Source organism: Myodes glareolus, chromosome 1 (assembly GCF_982192425.1).
Source record: "Myodes glareolus chromosome 1, mMyoGla1.1, whole genome shotgun sequence".
NCBI classification, from domain to species: domain Eukaryota; kingdom Metazoa; phylum Chordata; class Mammalia; order Rodentia; family Cricetidae; genus Myodes; species Myodes glareolus.
Genome location: NC_142026.1, coordinates 68,677,847 through 68,700,569, shown reverse-complemented (window position 1 = coordinate 68,700,569; position 22,723 = coordinate 68,677,847). Strand labels below are relative to the sequence as shown.

General features: G+C 36.2%; 1 protein-coding gene across 1 annotated transcript in view; it reads left to right on the top strand.

The window, feature by feature from the left end:
* The first annotated feature begins 7,327 nt into the window (after positions 1 to 7,327).
* Positions 7,328 to 22,723, top strand: part of LOC125396008 (sulfotransferase 2A1) — a 35,406-nt gene continuing 20,010 nt past the window's right edge. The window contains exons 1-4 of the mRNA XM_048427780.3: positions 7,328 to 7,711; positions 8,981 to 9,189; positions 11,017 to 11,143; positions 18,481 to 18,575. Of these exons, the coding sequence (XP_048283737.3) occupies positions 7,579 to 7,711; positions 8,981 to 9,189; positions 11,017 to 11,143; positions 18,481 to 18,575 (564 nt within the window). The 5' untranslated portion in view covers positions 7,328 to 7,578. The remainder of the gene's footprint in view (positions 7,712 to 8,980; positions 9,190 to 11,016; positions 11,144 to 18,480; positions 18,576 to 22,723) is intronic.

Below are 22,723 nucleotides of genomic sequence, written 5' to 3'. Positions count from 1 at the left end.
GGCAGAAGGAAAGAGAACGTGAGCAAAGAAGGCAAGGGCAGAGGAAACCTTCATCCGACGTTGGATGGCGATACAGATGGAGACCCGTATTGGAACACAGAACTGAGCACTCCACGATCCAAATGAGGAACAGAAAGATGAAGAAAATAAAAAGAGTAATCAGGACTGCGAGGGATGCGAGCACCCACTGATACAAGGGAACTGATATAATGAGAGTTCACCAAGGCCTGTTGGACTGGGACTGAATGAGGACATGATCCAACCAGATTCTCTGAATGTGGCTGGCCCGGAGCCTTTTTGAAAAGCCATTGACAATGACACTGGGACTTTCTTCCTCTGCATATACTGGATTTTGGCGCTCCAGTCTGTTTGGACTCTCACCTTTCCTGGACCTGGAGGGATTGGGGAGGAACTTGAACTTCCCACAGGACAGGAAACCCTGACTGCTCTAGGGGATGGAGAAGGAGGAGGAGAGGGAGTGGGGGGAGTGGGTGGGTGTTGGGAGGAGGGGCTGAAATGGAAACTTTTATAATTTAATAAAAAAAAGAAAATGGATATGAAATTGGAATCCAACATTCTGCTGCCTACAAGAAACACACTTCAAACACAGAGACAGACACTACCTCAGAGTAAAGTGTTTGGAAAAGGATTTCCAATCAAATGGACCAAAGAAACAAGTGTGTGTGGCTATACTAATATCTAACAAAATAGATTTCAAACTAAAATCAATCAGAAGAGACGGAGATGGACACTTTATAATCATATCAGGAACAATTCATCAGGAAGAAGTCTCAATCCTGAATATCTACACCCCTAATATAAAAGCACCCACATATGTAAAAGAAAGATTACTGGAACTCAGTACATACATCAAACCCCACACTTTAATAGTGGGTAATTTAAGCACTCCTCTCTCATCAATGGTCAGGTCAACCAGACAGAAACTTAACAGAGATATAAGAGAACTAACAGATGTAATGAACCAAATGGACCTAACAGACATTTAAAGAACATTCCATCCAAACAGAAAAGAATATACCTTCTTCTCAGCATCTCATGAAACCTTCTCAAAAATTGATCACATAATTGGTAACAAAGTAAACATCCATAGATATAAAGAAATTGTAGTAATCACCTGTGTACTATCAGATCACCATGGAATAAAGTTATAATTCAACAATAATTCTAACGCCCAAAATCCTACAAACTCATGGAAACTGAACAGCCAACTACTGAACTATCTCTGGTTCAAGGAAGAAATAAAGAAAGAAATTAAAGACCTCCTTGAATTCAACGAAAATAAAGACACAACATACCCAAACCTTTGGGACACTATGAAAGTAGTGCTAAGAGAAAAGTTCACAGCACTAGGTGCCCACATAAAGGATATGGAGAAAGCACACATTGGAGACTTAACAACTCACCTGAAAGCTCTAGAAAAAAAGAAGCAAACTCACTGAGGAGGAGTAGAAGACTGGAAATAATCAAACTGAGGGCCGAAATCAACAAAATTGAAACATAAAAAAGAATCAAAAGAATCAATGAAACAAAAAGCTGGTTCCTGGATAAAATCAACAAGATTGACCAACTTCAATCCAAACTAATCAAACAGCAGAGACAGAACATGCAAATTAACAAGATCAGAAATGAAAAGGGGGACATAACCACAGACACAGAGGAAATTCAGAGAATCATTAGATCTTACTACAAAAGCCTGTATGCCACAAAATTGGAAAATGTAAAAGAAATGGACACTTTTTTTAGATAAATACCTTATACCAAAATTAAGTAAAGGCCAGGTTAGCAGTTTAAATAGACCTGTAAGTCACGTGGAAATAGAAGCTGTCATCAGAACCTCCCTACCAAAAAAGAAAGCCCATGACCAGATGGTTTCATTGCAGAATTCTATTAGAACTTTCAAGTAGAGTTAATACCTATTCTCCTTAATGCGCTTCACAAAATAGAAACAGAAGAGTCATTGCCTAACTACTTTTATGAAACTACAGTCACCCTGATACCAAAACCACACAAAGACACAACCAAGAAAGAGAATTACAGGCCAATCTCACTCATGAACGTCAATGCAAAAATTCTCAATAAAATACTGGCAAACAGAATCCAAGAACACATCAAAGAAATTATACATTATGATCAAGTAGGCTTCATTCCAGAGATGCAGGACTGGTTCAAAATATGCAAATCTATCAATGTAATCCATCATATAAATAAACTGAAAGAAAAATACCATATGATCATTTCATTGGATGGTGAAAAAGCATTTGACAAAATTCAACACCCCTTTATGATAAAGGTGTTGGAGAGATTGGGTATACGAGGATCATACCTAAATATAATAAAGCAATTTACAGCAAGCTGACAGCTAACATCAAATTGAATGGAGAGAAACTCAAAGCCTTTCCACTAAAATCAGGAACACAGCAAGGCTGTCCACTCTCTCCATACCTCTTCAATATAGTGCTTGAAGTTCTAGCAATAGCAATAAGACAACATAAGGGAATCAAGGGCATTCAAATTGGAAAGGATGAAGTTAAACTTTCGTTATTTGTAGACGATATGATAGTGTACATAAGCAACCCAGAAACTCTACAAAAGAACTCCTACAGCTGATAAACACCTTTAGTAACGTGGCAGGATACAAGATCAACTCCAAAAATTGGTTGCCCTCCTATACACAAAGGATAAAGAAGCAGAGAGGAAAATCGGAGAAACTTCGCCTTTCACGATAGCCACAAATAGCATAAAATATCTTGAGATAACTCTAACCAAGGAAGTGAAAGACCTATTTGACAAGAACTTTAAGTCTTTGAAGAAAGAAATTGAAGAGGATACCAGAATATGGAAAGACCTCCCCTGCTCTTGGTTTGGGAGGCTCAACATAGTAAAAATGGCAATTCTACCAAAAGCAGTCTATAGATTCAATGCAATTCCCATCAAAATCCCATCAAACTTCTTCACAGACCTTGAGAGAACAAAAATCAAATTTATATGGCAAAACAAGAAATCCAGGATAGCCAAAAAATCTTATACAATAAAGGCACTTCTGGAGGTCTAACCATCCCTGGGTTCAAACTCTATTACAGAGCAACAGTATTGAAAACAGCTTGGTATTGGTATAAGAACAGAGAAGTCGACCTATGGAATCGAATAGAAGACCCAGATATTAACCCACAAACCTATGAACACTTGATTTTCGACAAGGGGGCTAAAGGTATGCAATGGAAGAAGGAAAGCATCTTTAACAAATGGTGCTGGCATAACTAGATGTCAAACTGTAGAAGAATGAAAATAGATCCGTATCTATCACCCTGCACAAAAGTCAAGTCCAAATGGATTAAAGACCTCAACATTAATCTGACCACTTTGAACCTGATAGAAGAGAAAGTGGGAAGTAGTTTAGAAGACATGGGCACAGGAGGCCACTTTCTAGGTAGAACCCCAGTAGCACAGACAATAAGAGAGTCAATATATAAATGGGAACTCCTGAAACTGATAAGCTTCTGTAAAACAAAGGATACTGTCAATAAGACAAAAAGGCTACCTTTGGACTGGGAGAAGATCTTCACCAACCCCTCATCAGACAAAGGTCTGATCTCCAAAATATACAAAGAACTCAAGAAACTAGACACTAAAACTCTAATTAACCCAATTAAAAAATTGGGGTACTGAACTGAACAGAGAATTCACAACAGATGAACTTCGAATGGCCAAAAGGCACTTGAAGTCATGCTCAATCTCCTTAGTGATTAGGGAAATGCAAATCAAAACCACTTTGAGATATCATCTTACACCTGTCAGTATTGCCAAACTCAAAAACACCAATGATATCCTATTCTGGAGAGGATGTGGAATGAGGGGAACACTCATTCATTGTTGGTGGGAATTCAAACTTGTGCAGCCACTGTGGAAATCAGTGTGGCCGTTTTTCAGGAAACTTGGAGTCACCCTCCCTCAGGACCCATCAATTCCACTCTTGGGAATATACCCAAGAGATGCCCTATCATACTACAAAAGCATTTGTTCAACTATGTTCACAGCAGCACTATTTGTAATAGCCAGAACCTGGAAACAACCTAGGTGCCCCTCAATAGAAGAATGGTTAAAAAATGTGTGGAACATATACACATTAGAGTTTTACTCAGTGGTAAAAAACAATGACATCTTGAATTATGCATGCAAATAGATGGAAATAGAAAATGCTTTACTGAGTTAGATAACCCAGACCCAAAAAGAGAAAAATGGTATGTACTCAGTCATAAGTGGATTCTAGCCATAGTTAAAGGTCTTTGAGCCTATAATTCGTGATCCTAGAGAAGCTAAATAAGAAGGTGAACATGAAGAAAATCTTATAGTTATCCTCCTGGATATTGGAAGTAGACAAGATTGCCAGGCAAACTTGGGTGCAGGGTGGGTGGGGTGGGGGGGTGGAAGTAAGGGGAGATGGTTAGAGAGAAGGGAGAGGGGGAGGGTTGGGGATGGCTTGGGGGACTGGGAGGGGGGAGGAAGGATGGATATGGGACTAGGGAAGTATATATCTCAACTAAGGGAGCCATTTTAGGGTTTGCAAGAGTCTTGATTCTGAAGGGGTTCTCAGGCCCAAGGAGAGGTCCCCAGATTGTTCCCTGGGTAGCAGAGATGAGCGTACCTGAACTGTCCCTGGTCCATAACCATACTGATGAATATTTTGTATATCACCATAGATCCTTCATCGGGTGATGGATGGAGATAGAGATAGAGACACACATTGGAACACTGGACTTAACTCCCTAGGTCCAAATGAGAAGCAGAAGGAGGGAGAATGTGAGCAAGAAAGGCAGGACTAGGGGAACCTTCATCTGACGATAGATGGAGATAGAGACGGAGACCCACATTTGAGCACTGGACTGAGGCCCCAAGGTCCAAATGAGGAGCAGAAGGAGAGAGATCATGAAAAAGGAAACCACAACCGTGTGGGATGCGTTCACCCTCTGATACAAGGGGACTGATTGAATGAGAGCTCACCAAGGCCAGCAGGACTGGGACTGAACAAGCATGTGATCAAACCAGAATCTCTAAATGTGACTGACATGGGGGCTGACTGAGAAGTCATTGTCAATGGCACTGGGTCTTGTTTTGTCTGCATGTACTAGCTTTCTGGGATCCTAGTGTGTTTGGATGCTCACCTTCCTAGACCTGGAGGGAGAGTGGAGGAACTTGAACTTCCCAAAGGGCAGGAAACCCTGACTGCTCTTAGGACTGGAGAGGAAGGAGGGGAAGGAGTGGGAGGGAGAGGAGAGGGAATGCGGAGAATGGGAGGGTATGGGGAGGAGAGGAGGAAGTGGAAATTTTTATAAACATATAAATTAATTAATAAAAAAAGAAATGATAAGCCTTCCCATGAGGAGTAGCCAAAGAATATTGTTTTGAGGCAGGACCAAGGCCTTCCACTATATATAGGGTAAGGAAGGTATCCCTCCAAGTAAAATGGGTTCTAAAAAGTCAAGATAAGCAGTAGAGATAAATTCTGGTCCCACTGCTAGGGTCTCCTCAATCTGCCCCAGTCATATAATTGTCACCTACTCTCAGAGGGCCTAGTTTAGTCCTATTCTGGTCCCTAACTATCAGGCTGGAGGTGGTAGGCTCCCATTAACTCAGGTAAACTGGTTTAGTGAGTATCTCCATCATGGTCTTGACCTTATTGCTAATAATCTCATTCCTCCCCCTCTTCAACTATACTTTGGGAGCTCAGCTCTTGCTCCACTGTGAATCTCTGCCTCTGCTTCTATCAGTTGCTGTATGAAGGTTCTATGGTGACATTTTAGATAATCATGAATCTGACTACAGGGCAAGGCAAGTTCAGGCACCCTCTCCATTATTGCTCAGGATTTTATCTGGAGTCATCTTTGTGAATTCCTGTAAATTTCTCTAATATCACATCTTGTGCTAGTCTCACAATGGATTCCTCAATCAAGATATCACTTTCCTTTCTCTCTGCACTATCCTTCTCCATCTTGACCAATACTTTTCCCCATCTTGTCCTACCACCTCTACTACTCCCTTCACTTTCCCCTTCTGCCCTCCATTCTATCCTCACCACCATCAGCCATAGTTTCTCATGAGATTTTGCCTATTTCCCCTTCCCAGGGGAATTTACATATATTTCTCTTGGGATTCTCCTTATCTCTTAGTTTCTCTAGGGTCATGGACTATAGGCTCATTATCCTTTGTTTTACAGCTAGTATCCACTTATAACTGTGTACAAACCATACTCATCTTTTTGCATCTGGGTTACCTCCTTCAAGATGGTTTTATCTAGTTCCAACCATTTTCATGACAATTTATAGATTTAATTTGTTTCCACATCTGATTAGTATTACATTGTGTAAATATGCCACATTTTTAATCCATTATTTGTTTGAGGGGCATCTAGGTTGTTTTTAGGTTCTGGATATTATAAATAATGTGTCTATGAACCTAGTTGAACTAATGTCCTTATAGTATAATTGAGCATCCTTTGAGTATATGCCCAAGGGTGATGTTGCTGGGTCTTCAGGTAGGTTGAATCCCACACACAAATACTACTACCAAAATGTAACATTGGTCATTAATATCTCTTAATATCAATAGGCTCAATCCACCTATAAAAATGAGCAAACAGCATGGATATGAAAGCAGGACCCACCCTTGGCTGTATATAAGAAACACACCTAAACCTCAAATACAGATTTTACCTTAGTGTAAAAGGGATGGAAAAAGATTTTCCAATTAAATGTACCCAGGAATAAAAGCAGAAGTCACTTTCTTAATATCTAACAAAATATACTTCAAACTAAAGTCAATCAGATAAGATGGTGAAGGACACTTCATACTCATCATAGGAAAAATCAATTAAGGTGAAATCTCAATCCTGAACATCTATGCCCCAAATACAAGAGCACTCACATATACAAAATAATAAAAAAAAGCATTACTAAAGCTTAAATCGCATATCAAATCCCACATGCTAATAGTAGGAGATTCTAAAATATCATTCTTCTACAATGGGCAAGTCAACCAGATAAAAACTTAACAGAGAAATAAGAGAACTAGCAGATGCCATGACTCAAATTGATGTAACGAACATCTATAGAACATTTCACTCAAACACAAAAGAATATACCTTCTTCTCTGCACCTCATGGAACCTTCTCTAAACTTGACCACATACTTGATAACAATGCAAAACCTCAACAGATACAAAAAAGTGGAATAACCCCCAGTTTCTTATTGAAAACATTTTAAATTACGGTTTGTTTCTATGTCCAAGTACTTGTTATTGAGTTACTGGTTTGGAGTCATAACTTCAAGCTCACAATTCTCCAGAATGATATCTGAATGAGTTCACAGTTGCCTAATACAGCAACCTTTGGCTGGTTTTTGCAATATCTCTTTCTTCCTACCCCTATTCCATTTCAGAACAAACTATGAGATGTTAATGATTATTATTTGTCTACACTGTACCTTTTACCTCTCAACATTTGTTATAATCTAAACAGGTGGGCAATGCTAGAATCCTAAGAGCACCAAAAAAGAACTATTTGCCATGTCAGACTTCCTCTGGTTTGAAGGAATACCTTTCTCTGCTCTAGGGCATGAAAAAGAAATTATTGGAGAGTGCTGCAATAAGTTTGGATTCAGAGATGAAGACACAGTTATACTGAGTTACCCAAAATCTGGTAAGGACCATCACGGAAAATGATCCTAAGTGTCTGGGAAAGGTTAGAGCTTTTAAATTTATTAATTTTGGAGACGACTGGAGTGTTTTATATATCTCATGTGTTCAATGCTCCGTGGGCATGGTGTGTGAGAGTATTTCCATTCATTGAAAGAACTCTACCCTAACCTGTGGGGTCGGAGTATCAACTTAAAGACAGTATAACATAAAGAAGCCTCTGGCATTAGTCTGTTTCTGTGTAGAAAAGAAAGTGGAAGAGAGAGATTGATGAGAATTTACAGAAGTAATAACACCTAGAGGAAAAGGCATGGTTGTAAGAATGTGTGGAGAAGAGGACAATGACAGGTAGAAGAATTCTCCAGAATGACATCTGTATAAGTTCACAATTGCTTAAACAGCAACCCTTGGCTGGCTGTTGCAATATCTATTTATTCCTAATCATAGCTCATTCCAGAACAAACTATGGGATGTTAGTGATTTTTTTCCTATGCTATATATTTTACCTCTCAACATTTGCTACAATCTAAACAGGTGACCAAGGCTGAAATCCTAACAGCATGCATATTAGGTTCGGACAAGGACATGAACCTTGTCTAGGTAATGGAAAGAGTCTCAAAACTGAAGGAACCAAACAGACTTTATGGGAAATTGAGGGAGGGTTGTTTGGTGGGTGACAAAAGCATTGAACATGGGTAAGTACTAGGTTGCTGACATTGAAAGTATAATGACATGGAAAGGCAATGGTAGTGGAATGCAGGTAAAGGATCCAGAAGATAGCCCAGAGCAGAGCTAGAGAAACATCCTCTTACAAATGAGCAAATAAACACAGATACAAGTGTGTGGGGTAAATACACACAAGGGAATTTATTACCTTTACTGAAGCAATACTCAACCACACACAGCAGTGTGGATATATCTTAATGGCACTGTATTAAATGAAAAGAGCAAGTTTCACGGACAGATTCCACAATTGCATCCCTGGGAAATAACTGAGAAAGATTTATTCACTCTACCAGACTGTAGAATGATAAAGGGATTTCCAACTGGTAGGTGGGTTTATTGAGTACAAAGTCTCAACTTTTCCAGGTAAGCATTGTGAATGTTCTGGAGAAATATACTTTGTACTTAAACCATGTGAACATTGCGAATACCACATGTCTGTGTGGTTGGAAACATCTGAACTCTAAATTGGATGGAAATATATTCCACTTGAAGCTTTTTTCACAACCAATGTTTAAATGAATGATTATAACGTTTCTTTCTTCTTCAGGAACTAACTGGCTTGTTGAGACTGTCTGCTTGATTCAAACCAAGGGGAATCCCAAGTGGATTCAATCTGTGCCTATCTGGGAACGCTCACCTTGGATAGAGACTAAAACAGGGTATCCACAATTAATCAATCAAAAAGGACCACGCCTCATGATTTCCCACCTTCCCATCCATCTTTTTCCCAAGTCTTTCTTTAGTTCCAAGGCTAAGGTCAGTGTCCATTTGTTGAGAAATCTTTAATCAATTACTCATTAAACTTATTCTACCAAGAAGCACCCTGGAATTCTATCTGAAATGTGCTCTGACTCTGGAGGTTGTGGGAGGAATGCTGGGATTCTCATGCACTATATGATGCTAAGGTGTCTGCTCCTCAGACTACATTAGAGTACCAGGATGTCATCCATCACACAGTGGTTCTGGACAGATGTATGAGAAAAAGTGAAATATAAATTAGCTCATGCAGGTACTGAATATACAGGTCAAACAGAGTTCAAAACTCTAGTGGGAATTGGATATTACTGCTTTGTTGTCAGTAATGTCAACTAATCATTATTCTAAATAAAGCCAATTCACAGTGGTTGAATCACCCAAGACAGAGCTGCAACCTGACCAGGCACCAAAGCTCTCTTATTATAGATTATTCAACAATCAGAGCTCATCTGTACCTACTCTGTTTTACTATGTCTAACTGTCCATAGCAATCATTAGTATTAGTAATTGCCAATGTCTCTGATAGAGAATCTTCAGAAGGGATCAGAGATATCTAGTTTGTGATCTACCATAGCTCCTTGTTAGTAAGAAAGTTTTAGAGAAGTCCATCAATCATGGATCCTAAAATTATTTTATGCTTAAACTACAAAGACAAACTTAGAAAAATAATCTCTCTTGAAAATTATCACAATGAGGCTGGAAACATTGCTCAGAGGTAAAGAGGACTGACTGTTTCTTCAAACATCCCGAGTTCAATTTCTAGCAATCACATAGTAGATGATAATCATTTGTAATGAGATCTGTTGCCCTCTCTGACCTGCAGGCATACTAAGTGTATACACTGCTTATATAATTAATAAATAATTTAAAAAATTCAAAATGAAGAAGTGACCATTCAACTACATCTCTGCGTCTTAACAGAATTTAGCAAACTCTTGGCTGGAGAAATTAAGGTCTGAATAGATGAATTCTAGAAAAATGTCACAACAGGCATTTGTACGAAATTTAGATTTTCTTCTACAAAAGTTACTATTAATGTAAATTTATTTCTTTTGTTTTTGAGAATATTATCTACTTGTATACATCATCCCCTCTTCTGCTTGCACCCTCCGAGCTCATTCATATACCCCTCATTTCCCCCTTTCAAATTGATGACCTCATTTTTCATTAAGCATTGTTACAGCTGTTTGTATATGTAACTACATATTTCTAAATATTTAAATACAACCTGGCTAGTCTCCAAAATGTTACTTACATATATTTTTGGGTTCTGAAAATTTGGTCTTGCATAAACAATTAATATACCATTCCCAGGAGAAGTCTGTTTCTCCCATTGATAGCATTTCTTGGCTGCCTGTAGGTCTTTGTGTGTATCGTTGTATAATGACACTGGAATTTAGCTCTGTCTCATGTCATATTTAAGAGTTATATTTGGTAGTTGCAGTTACAGAAACCAATTAGTTTTCCATTTTTCACAGTACTCATCACTATTTATATAAGATATTCTTTTACAGTGGGTGAATAGTCTCTCACACTGTAATATTTTGATCTCTTCAACTACTGCATTAGTCATAGATTTTGTTGTTGTTGTTTTTCATCATCTCAGTGACCTCAGTAAATTTGTTTTACATTTCTAAAGTCAAATAAGATTATCAAAATATTCTGATTATAGATAATTTTCACTTCTGTATATATTTTGTCCAAATAAATAGAATAAAAGTTTTTGAAAACATCATGAATATTTGATTGATATCTCACATAAATTGTGCCACTTAAAAGTTTGGGACTATGTATATTGACCTTCATTTACATTTCTTTCCATTTAAGGTCATCTACGTCATCAGAAATCCCAGAGATGTTCTTGTATCTGGTTATTTTTTCTTTGCTAATAAAAACATTATTAAGAATCCAGCATCACTAGCAACTTATTTTGACTGGTTTCTCAAAGGACATGGTGAGTATCCTGTTGAATATAGAAGTTGAAGGAGGTTTACATATATTTTTAAAGACACTGTGTGATATAGCTTAAGCTGATTTTGAACTTTACATATTGCTAATGACAACCTTGAAGGTCTCCTCATACTGTATCTACCTCTTCTGTCTTAGGACTTCAATTACATACTGTCATATTCTGTTTATTTAATGCTGGAGCTCAACCACCCAAGACCATATAAGTTAACTAACTTTGCTATATCCATACCCTAATGTATATTATATAGTCTCCATCAGGTTCCATCTTATCCCTCTACATTCAACCTATTTGTGGATTCAAGGCTTATCAGGATTTCAAGTCTAACTGTAAAGTCTGACTATTCTCATGCACAACTGAAAACAGGGCACAGTAACAGGTTTTTTTTCACAGTAACAGTTTTGACACACCACCTTGACAACATTTCCAATACTAATATAGATATTATCATTTATGCTGGTTTGAATGACAAATGCCTTCACAAAGACTCTGGCATTTGAATACTTGTTTCAAACAGCTGATGATACTATTTTAGAAGATTTATGAGGCACAGCCTTGATAGTGAAAGTATATCAATGAGTGTGAGTTTGAGAGATTAAATTATTAAGCCACTTCCAGTTTCCTTCCTCTGTTTCCTGCTTGGAGTGTAGGAAATGAACTCTCAGCTTTCAGATTCTATACTTTATCTCAACATTTATTCTAAGATCTCTGAATACACAGGCCAAAAAGAAGCTCCATCTTCCTTAAGTTACCTTGTTCATAATGTTTTATCATAGCAAAATAAAGATAACAAATGTGGTTTTTGTCCTGACACCTATTCTTAGTCTTTTTTCTGTTGTCTTCTTATATACTGGCTTGACCATGTACCATTTTTAAATATATCTTTTCAACAATTTTACATCCTTTATCCTTATTTGTCTAACAATATTTCATAGGCAAGAATTCTTTATACTTTGCTTTTATTTTAACATTTATTCAAACATATTAATTATATATAATAAAGTGTTTCATAAGTGACATTTCTTCACATGTGTGCAGGACTTTTGGTCACAACAATGACCCACTAAACCATCCTTTCCTGTTGCCTCAATTGCTTACCATTTTGGCCTTCTCACCTATCTCTCCTTTCTGTTTTCAAGTTCCTTTTCTTCATGTGTGTGTTTGTGATGCAGTGGATTCCATTGTAGGTGGCTACAGGCATACAGGTGAGGAGTCATTTAATGGAACATGGGCTCCTGTTTTCTTTCTTGCCACCATGTGGAGTTAGTTCATCAGGTTTGGTAGCAAGAACCTTTACTTATTCGCTCATTTTAATATTCTTTGATGAGTTACTGAATTTGGTTAGGAAGGCTTTGGTGAGAATTATTTTATCTGTGTAAATTATAGGTTTTATTATGTACTTTTTTGACTTTTTGTCTGTTTTTTTTATCTAGAAGATACATCACAGAAATATTTTTTTGGTGTGACTTCTTTTATGGAACAGTTCAAAAAGCATTCTTGTTCTCTGAAGGTTTAGAAAAATTCATCAGGCCTAAACATTTTTTTTAGTTTAAACATTATGTTAAGTACTTTTGCAGACTCAGCACTTGTTGTATTACTGTGCATTTTTATTAGATAATTTTTATTCATTATTTAGGAACTTTCTTTTATGCATTTCACTCATTTCCTAGTCCTTTCATATCTACCCTCAACCTTTGTATGTTCCTCAGAAAAAAAACATAAAATAAAAACATAAATAAATAAAGCAGAAAAAGAAAACAGCTTACACATCCCTTCTAAACAATGACCTGCTCCTCAATCAATCAGCAATCTTCAATCTTCTTTCACTGCTGTATCCAGTCACAAAAGTCATGTCTCCAGTTTGACCATATATGTTCAACTTTGATTCTCTGCCTTTCCCAAATTTCCATCAAAATTTTTCATGTGGTAGCACTGGGAGCTGTGGCTAGTCATGCAGAACATCTTTTTGACCAAACAGCATTACTTGCAAGTGTTCACTGTAATGAGTATTTAATCTGAGAACAATGTGTATTCTGAAGGCTTTGTATACTGTATTCTATTCATGTGATGTCATTTAATTATGGTTCTTTTTTCTATGTGGATAATGGATTAAATTTTTGAGAGTGAAAGCGATAACACTCAGGGATAGCTTGTGGCTTTACATAGAATTGTATTTTCTGTGTAGAACTGGATGCACATATGTGTGGAATTGTACAGTTCTCTCCATGGATTGTTCCTTTAACTCATAGGAAGTAGTATTTATCCTTTCTCATTAAAATTGGTTTAAATTTTAGTTTGTCCAACTAAATCATCAACACTTGCTTGTTTTCCACTTCCACTAGCCCAGAACACCTTTTGTCATCATTTCATTGTGAGGTTCCATCTGTCTTTTATGCTGAAGTACAACACATGTATACTGACTACTTTCTTATTCCAATATCCTAGCCTATGTCTTTTGATCAAAGGATTAAAATCAGATACTAGTGAAATGAGTCCACTGACTCCTATTATCTTGAATATTTTTGCCAAGGTGATTGTGGTATTTTCCTTTTATTTCTGGTTTAGGCGTTGTTCTTATATGCTTTATGGTTTCTGAGATAAACCATACTTGACAGAAGCAATGTTTGAGAAGAAATTGTTTATCTGTTCTATATTTTCAAGTCACAGTCTATCTATGGGAGCAGTCAGGTCTTTATCTTCAGGAAGAACTGATGTAGAAACCATTTTACTAATCACCTTGGAAACTCATTCAGTGTTTCTAATTAAATTAGATTCTTCATATATCCCACACCAGCTACCTATACTGTGGGCCATATCAATCATCCTCAAAACACATGGCCACAGGTCAATCTGATGGGTACAATATCTTAACCTAGATTCTCTCAGATAATTCTAGGTTGTATCAACCTGACTGCTGAAGTTAACTTATTGTTGTCTTATAAATATATTTACTTTTTGATTCATTCCAAAAGACTCCTAAAGTTATATTTTATAGAGCTGCCTTGGTGGTCATAAATTCACTTTGTATATTTTTAATGTATAATTTTTATTTCTGCTTCAATTGTGAAAAGTAGCCTTGAATGGTATGATATTCTAAGTTGCCCTTTTTGATATATAAGAATTGAAATACAGATTGCAGCTCACCCTTCTTTAAAAAATGTCTCAATTTTATATGTTATTCTGACAGACTTTTTTTTTACCCTTGACTTGGTGATTCTCTCTTGCCAATTTCAATATACTTTCTTTGTTTAATTATAATATTATTATGGGAGTTTCTTTCCTGATCATGTATATGTGATGTCCTAAATTTTGCGAATATCTGAATTGGTATCTGTTATAACAAAAACCCACCTAGAGAAAAAAGTGTTTATTTTATTTTCAACTCCATGTTAAAGTTTATTATCAATGAGAAGACTTGTCAGGAAGTTAAAGTAATATGTTAACAGTCAAGAGCAGGTAGACAACTATATTTACACTTGCTTTCCTCAGTTAGCTTTCTCTTCACTTATACTTTCCTGGACCCCCATTAGCAGAGAATGAGGCCAAACACAATGTGATTCACCTTCTACATCTTCCATTAACAATCCAGATAATCATTTAATAACATGTCCAAAGGTTAATGTGACATAAACAATTTCTCCTTAAAAATCTCTAACAAGGTGTTTATAGGTTGAGTCAAGTTAACAGTGGAAACTATGCAATACAATGTCTCTTTTCTTAAATTTGGGGAATTATTTTTAAAATGTTTTAGACTGATGAACCTTAGATTTGTACTTTTCATAGAGTCACAAATATCTTAGAAATGTCACTCATATCTTCTTATTATGTTATCTTTGCTCTTATTGTACTGTTCCACGTCCTTCAGCTTGCCTTCACACTGTGACTTTTTTCCATTTTTAAAACTTCTCATTTATTATGAACTGATGAGTATGTTGTCTTGAACGTCTGTGTGAGTACACACATCTCACAGAATATATGTTCTAACCTGGGAACAGCTTTGTGGAGTCACATGTGTGCTTCTAATTTATGTGGGTTACTGAGACTGAGAACTGTTTTTCAGAGAAACAGGATAAGTACTGTAACTCATTACCATCTCATAGCCCCACCACCCCTTTTTGTGTCTGTATTTACTTCATTGATTATTTATTTTGTAAATTATTTTGTTCACATTTCCACTTTTCATTGTCCAATATGACTTACTTTTCAAATTTATGTCATTATTAGCTTAAAAAATGGCTCAGTGGTAAAACAAAACAAAAAACAAAAACAAACAAACAAACAACCCCCCCCCAAAAAAAACCCAAAAAAACTATGATGCTTTTCAGAGGAAGGGAGTTGTTGACTCATCTTTTGCAGTCCCTGACCCCAAAACACAAATACCTTTTAAAATAATTTCTAAGGCAGAATCCCTGTTAATTATTATTTAGTTATATGTCATTGGCTTATTTTTTGGTTCCCTTACTAATGAGCTTGTGGCTTTTTGATTTGAGTCAGGATATGTTGTATCCAAGGTAGACCAATAATACACCATGTTCTTGAAAATAATATTGAACACCTAGACTTTTCATCTTGCTACCTCCTGAGTTTTGGCATTACAGATGAATAAAAGCTTGACTTTTAGCTTTTCTTTTGATATGTATAGATATGTGTATTTTTGATAGTTTGAATGCAAATGTGTAAAAGTGAGTGTTCTTGTGCTAAAGACAGACAATACATCAGGTGTTGAGCTTTAATATCTACCTTGTTTGAGACAGTCTCTTCTAGTTCTTTGTTGTGTGTGTGAAATTAGCAGGTCCCAAGCTTTTGGGATTTCTCCTATCTCAATATCCAATGCTGTAGATTTCTGAAGATTCATACTCAGGTAGGTTCTCACACAATCAAGGCAATTTTTTTTCACTAAATCATAATCTAATCCCAGTTTCAATCACTTTAAATGACCTAATGCTGTCATGCATTGTCATTTCTCATTCTCTCTATAGTCTCTCTGTAGATCATTTACCTCCAGCTTTCAGTCAAATCTTAGATACTTTGTTTTCCCGTATCTTATCGCTCCAATCTTGGCTTAACTCTTGTCTTTTCTCTTGTCTTGATTCAGTTAGCTTTTCAAATAATGAGGAACAACAAAGCAAGTGTGGAAAGGAGGCTAAAATATTAACAGAGAGGAAAACTATTCCAGGAACAGTGATGACACTGTGACTGTTGAAAACACATCATAGTAGCACTGGGAATGCAAATAAAGCCTCAGGGCAAGTGTGAAAGCCTATGCCTGGGAGGTCTCTAATTATCTGTGTTTTGGAGGCTCAGGTCTTGTGGAGACACTATTGAGAAGTGGCTGAACAACAGAGGTGAATGCCACTGGGAGGTAATTTCCCCCAGAAAGGGTTAAGAAAGTTCCCCAGACATGGTGACATTAAAAAGTCGAAATCTGGCCATGCCCACACCTCTCTGGATGTCTGTATTATTGTGATCAGTTTTCAACAATTCATGTCTCTGTCACTGCATGCTTCCAAATGGATGTCTCCTCGTGGCATTAAAAGTAAAGATGTCAGGTGATAAGTTTACTAAGGAATTTAATCTTATCAGCTAACTGTGTGATTTTCAAACTTAGCCACTTCCATGAGGATGACGCTTCACAGTGAAGGCACAATGTAGAAACCATGAACTTGGTAAATTAATCACAGAACTTGATTTTTTTCTCTGGGAGAGTAAAAAATTTTCAGCAGTCAATGAGGGGGACTAAACTGAACTCTCTGCAGCCTGCAAAAAAGGGAAGAAACTTGCACACACTTTTAGAGTCTTTTCATTATCATCATCTCTCTCTATTGTTCTTTTTTTTCTGACTATATACCCCAACTATATATTTCTCAGACAATATGAGCATTGCATTGTGGTTACATTTTATTTTTCAAGTGAATTATTACAGTGAACATAGGTAAAATACATTTTTCCATTTCTTTTATATGATTAAAAAACTACATATTACAAATGAAAAACAAATTATCTTAACAAGTCACATACATTGGTATCTAACCAGCACCATTATAGATGAACAAAGTTTAGACAAGCAACATATTTTTCTCAGTCTGTTCTTTTACTAGCAGGCTGCATTTTATGATTTCAATGAAAGAATCAATCACTTTTTTTCTTATCTCAAAAAGTAATATTACAAGGAATTTTAAAAGAATCAGAAACCCAAACTTTATATATGAGTCATCTCTGTTTTAAATCCTCAAGGTGCATACCCTTTAAGCAACTGCTTTTTTATATTAAGAAGCTGATGGCAGAAATTGGAAGAAATTAATGGTCATCTTTGATCACCAGCCCATTCTAAGAATAAAGCACATTAGTTAATAATAACAATGATACATTGGTTAATGTTCTTTGACATCAATGAGTCTCTCTTAATTCTGTGCATTTTTGACTTAGATTGATTCCCCAGGATTTTTACCTCAAAATTATTAACAGAAACATATTATCTATACTTAAGTGATATTTAAAGCTTTTTTTAGCTATGATTAAAACCAAATCTGAAGAACACAGCTCTTAACAATAAGACTAAAATTACTTCAGATAACTTAGCTTTTGAGACACAAATGTTTTTCTTAATCATTAGCCTAATCCACAGTCTATATGACTCCTCAAGAAAAGCTAGCTGTGTGACATTTCCTTCTTCTTATTGTCTATTCTCTCCAGGCCCTGCTTTATCAGGTGCAGGGGCAACACCATATCTTGTTTTTACCTATATAACTTTCACACTACGCTATCTTCTGTCATAATTAATTTCTATATTTACTAAAGACCCCCAAACATCAAAATCCTATTTAAACTAACACTGTTATTATATAAAATCATTACTTCTGTTAAATAGCTTATCTTGTGAGGAAATATTCTTTATAATGATCCATAGGTAAAAATTCCCAGTGGAATTGTGTATTTCCATGAGATAATCATACTACATTAAAGGTAGTGGTGATCACTTCATGCCCATTCACAGAATGGCACATACCAGAGAAAAATGGCAGCAGCAAATATGTAACAGCATACCAGCATAGCAAGAACATTCTAGGGCCAAAGTACCTGGGGTCTTTTCTATCTAAGTTTCACCCATTAGAACTTTTCTTCAGGATGGAATAACCTCATGAATATTTTTACCACCTACTGCTCTTCTGATATGGCTACTAGAAAAATGTTACATTGACTACTGTAAATAATCTTTGGACTTTCCTTAGTAAAGCTGTCTGACATTTTCAAAAAAGTGAAGAATACCAGACAGACTTCACTTTTATTCTTTGTAATCAAAATTTTCTCCTCTCCTCACACAGTGATATATGGATCATGGTTTGAACATACCAGTGCCTGGCTTTCCATGAGAGCAAGGAACAACTTTTTACTAATTAGCTATGAAGACATGATAAAGGTAAGGATTATTTTCACAGCAGACAAACAACCTCCAACAAACCACTCCATGCAGAACCCTACATACCTCTTTCCCCATCTGCCTACTCTGTCAGGGTCAAGTTCATCAACAGTTACTAAAAGTGAGATTATGCCCTATGTCTGTGTGGACCTGCATCAAGAATTTGATCTCCAGCCTCCTGGTCCACCACACATGTTTTCTTTACTCTACTGCACTCTGATATAAGGTGGAGCAGTTCACACTTGAATTACGGGTTTTCAAATTCTGACTTTGCAACACATTCAACAAAGCTGATAACAAAGTGGTCAGTGGGTAATGGGAAATGCAGTGTCCTCCCACTGTTGTGCCCAAAATTATGCCATCTCCCCTGACCACAAGAAGAGCAATCAAGCCTAGAAATCCATCTTTGAATCCTGGAACAGCAGAAGTGCTGAAGTCACATGAAGAGCACTGAGTGATATTCAAATCTGCAAGGTGTGTACAGTGTAGAGCCAGTCAGGAAGATGGTGTTCTGTGCTCTTCAGTACAGAGGGTTCCACATGGTAGGCTAGGATACAATGGAGATATCAAAAGTCTTATTAGAAACTACATAAAATGTTTCAACATTAAGTAATGGCATATCTCTAAAGAGATTGATAGCCCATGCCCTTATATGATCATTGCAGGTTTTATTTAATTAAAATGTCCAATTTAAGGTTATAAATATGCTTAATATTACATGTGTCTCAAATAACTAATATTTTAAATCTGAAAGAAAACCTTGGCAGGGTGTTTCATGAGTATAAACCTAGAACTTGGATATAGAGACATATTCATGGGTCATCCTGGTGGGTTTGAGATCAACCTTGGCTATAGGAGACATTATTTCAAAAGGGCATTAAAAATAACTTTTAAATTATTTGCATATTATTACCATTCAGTTAAAAATTATTCCCTTATATTATATATATTATATATATATATATATCAGTGATAACTTGCATATAAGCACAAAAATATGTTTATTTCATCAGTAGCTCATTAATTTAAGTGACTTGGAAGTTACAGATGGAACGTAACCACCATTTATGTAGCAAAAAAAAAATATATTCATTGGACGTTTTACTGAGTAAGAAAAAAAATGTTCTGATAATTAGGTCTTTCAGAAAAAAACATATGTCCATGCTTAGAACTGTTGAAAAATTAAGAAGGAAAAGAAGCAATCTTACAGACTCTGTTTACTTATAGAAGTAGACTCTGGTGAGTATGAAGGTTACAGATAGTTGTAGCTTCTTGTTTTTTCTTACTTTATTTTTATTATTCAAAACAATTTTTAAATTTAATCATATTTTGATCATAGTCTTTCTCTCTCACAATTCCTTCCAAATTTTCTCCTCTTCCTTACCCACCCAATCTTAAATTCTTTTTCAAAAACAAAGCCAATAAAACAATATTTTCCCCAAATAAAACTATACCTTCAAAAATAAAAAAAAGCACTGAACTATAACCAAATAAAAGCACCCCCCACAAAACTGTAGAGGCTATTATCTGTTGGTCAACTACTCTTCAATATGAAGACTGCTGTGCAGTAGTTTATGTATCCACTGTTACTACATTGGCGACAACTGATTCTCACAGCAGGTATAAATAAAAATTCAATTGTTAACATCTACTCTAGCGGTTAGTTTCATTCATTCATTCACTCATTCAATCACTCACTCACTCACTCATATTTTAAAATATAGAAAAATAAAAAACAATGTGATGAAAAAATATTATCACCTCAAAGTTGGACAAAATAAATGAACAGAAAGGAAACAGCACAAGAGAAATAACAAGCAGAAACCAACTTGTTTGTCCATTCAGGAAGTCCATATAAACACTAAACTGAAAGCTCTAATATATTAGCAGAGGACAGGTACAGGCTATGTGGCACTATGCATGCTTCCAGAGTTTGTTGTTTCATATGAACTTTTCTCATATTGATGTAGAGGGCCTTGTTTTCTTGTTGTCCTCCCTTCATTATTTCTTCTTCTTCTTTTTCTTCTTCTTCTTCTTCTTCTTCTTCTTCTTCTTCTTCTTCTTCTTCTTCTTCTTCTTCTTCTTCTTCTTCTTCTTCTTCTTCTTCTTCTCCTTCTCCTTCTCCTTCTCCTTCTCCTTCTCCTTCTCCTTCTCCTTCTCCTTCTCCTCCTTCTCCTTCTCCTTCTCCTCTTCCTCCTCCTCCTCCTCCTCCTCCTCCTCCTCCTCCTCCTCCTCCTCCTCCTTCTGCCTCAGATTTGTTCTCTGAGTTCTAATGGGAGAGGTTTGTTGAAGACTTATCATTTAGGGCTTATTGTTCAAATATATCTCACTCTCTTTATTGTCTGCCCATGGGTCTCTATATTTGTTCCAAATTGCTTCATGAGAAAGCTTCTCTGTTGCTACCTGACTTAGTACTAATCTGAGCATAGCAGACTATCATCAGGAGTCATTTTGCCACTACATTTTTAGAGCAGTATTATTTGGTTTTACCCTAGGTTCCGCAGGCTATCTAGCCCCTGGTCATCAAAGCAGTGTAAGATAAGGGATTCATCTTGAGGAGACTGAGTGAGCCTGAAATAAAATCAGTTATTGGTTTGTTATACCATAAATTTTGCACCATCATCAGTCTAGTATATCTTGTACATAGTGCACCACTGTAGATCAAAGGATTTTTGGATGGCTTCATGTTTACATTTTTCTTTTGATAGCATGTGCTGGAATGTACAGGTGAAAGATTTATGTAGTCAGCAGTCCAGCATCTCTGTGTTCTATGAGTAATGAAGATGTTGTCTTCAGTTATAGGGCCTTGCTGTCAATTTGTGAAAAAATAACTTATAGTCTTGGAAGCAACCTGTGTTGTTTAGGAGTACACATGGGATATCTTTGGCCAACAACTCAATTAAGGTACCCCAATCTCAATACTGGAATCTTCCTTTGGTAACAAAAGATGGACATTTGGGACACCATCTCTGCTGTTATTAGTTTATATTATTTAGATTATCTTCAAATTTTTGTGTACATACATACATATTTTTAAGAAGTTTCTACTATAAAAAGCTGTATATATAGTTTTCCTGAAATGTACATTAATTTTAGCTATCTTTCCTCATATTCCCTTCCTCAAGTCTCTCCTCTCCCCCCCCCAACTAGATCCTCCCATTCCAGTCCTTGTTTATCCATCCGTAAATTGTGCTCTTTGTTTAATTTTTTTACTATGTTCTGAGGGTATTTTTTTTAATCTATTCAGTCTATTTGGTGTTCTGCAATCTTATTTTATTAAATGGGCATCTACTTCTTTAAGTTAGGAAAATTTAATTCTATGAGGTTGTCAGCATTTCCTGTGGCATTGACTTTGGTTTTTCCTCTTTTTCCTCTACTTATACTAAAAGATTTAGTTATTTCTTGTTGTCCCAGATATCTTAAATATTTTGTGATGTGAATGTTTTGAGATTTAAAAATTTTGACAATTGTATATATTTCTTCTCTGATGTCTTCAATGACTGAGAGTCTATTGTTCATCTCTTGTATTCTGCTCATGTAACTTACCTTTGAGATTCCTGTTTGAGTTTCTAGATTTTTGTTTCACATATTTCCTTCAGGTTGAGCTTTCTTGATTAATTTTATTTCCACATTAGGTCTTCAATTTTTTATTCATTTCCTTTCATTGTTTGTGTTTCCATACATTTCTTTAAGGTATTTTTCCTTTTCTACATTAAAGAACTCTATTATTCCCTGCAGGATTTTTAAATGCCTTTTTCTTGTTCTACAGGTACGTTGTAATATCTAGTGCCTGTTGTAGTAATGTGGCTGGGCTCTAGAGAAGACATACTGTTCTGGATGTTACTGGTCTTATTTCTGTGTGTAAATTATTGGCAGCTGAATTTGTGAAAATGTAATTCTAGATGATGACATCTGATCCTGTCTTTGTTGGCCTAGTGTTTCCTTCTTTATTTTATGTTGTACTGAGTGGTACTTAACAGAGTGTGGTGGTTGTGTCTAGCCAGGTAAGAAATTCTTCTGTGATCCTGATGCCTTTAGGATATAGAAATATCACAGTTAGGTATGGGAATAGGCAAGAAAAGTGCATAAGAAGATTCACAGGAGTGAAGGAATCAGAGTCTTCCATAGTTTCTGCTTATTCAGTTACC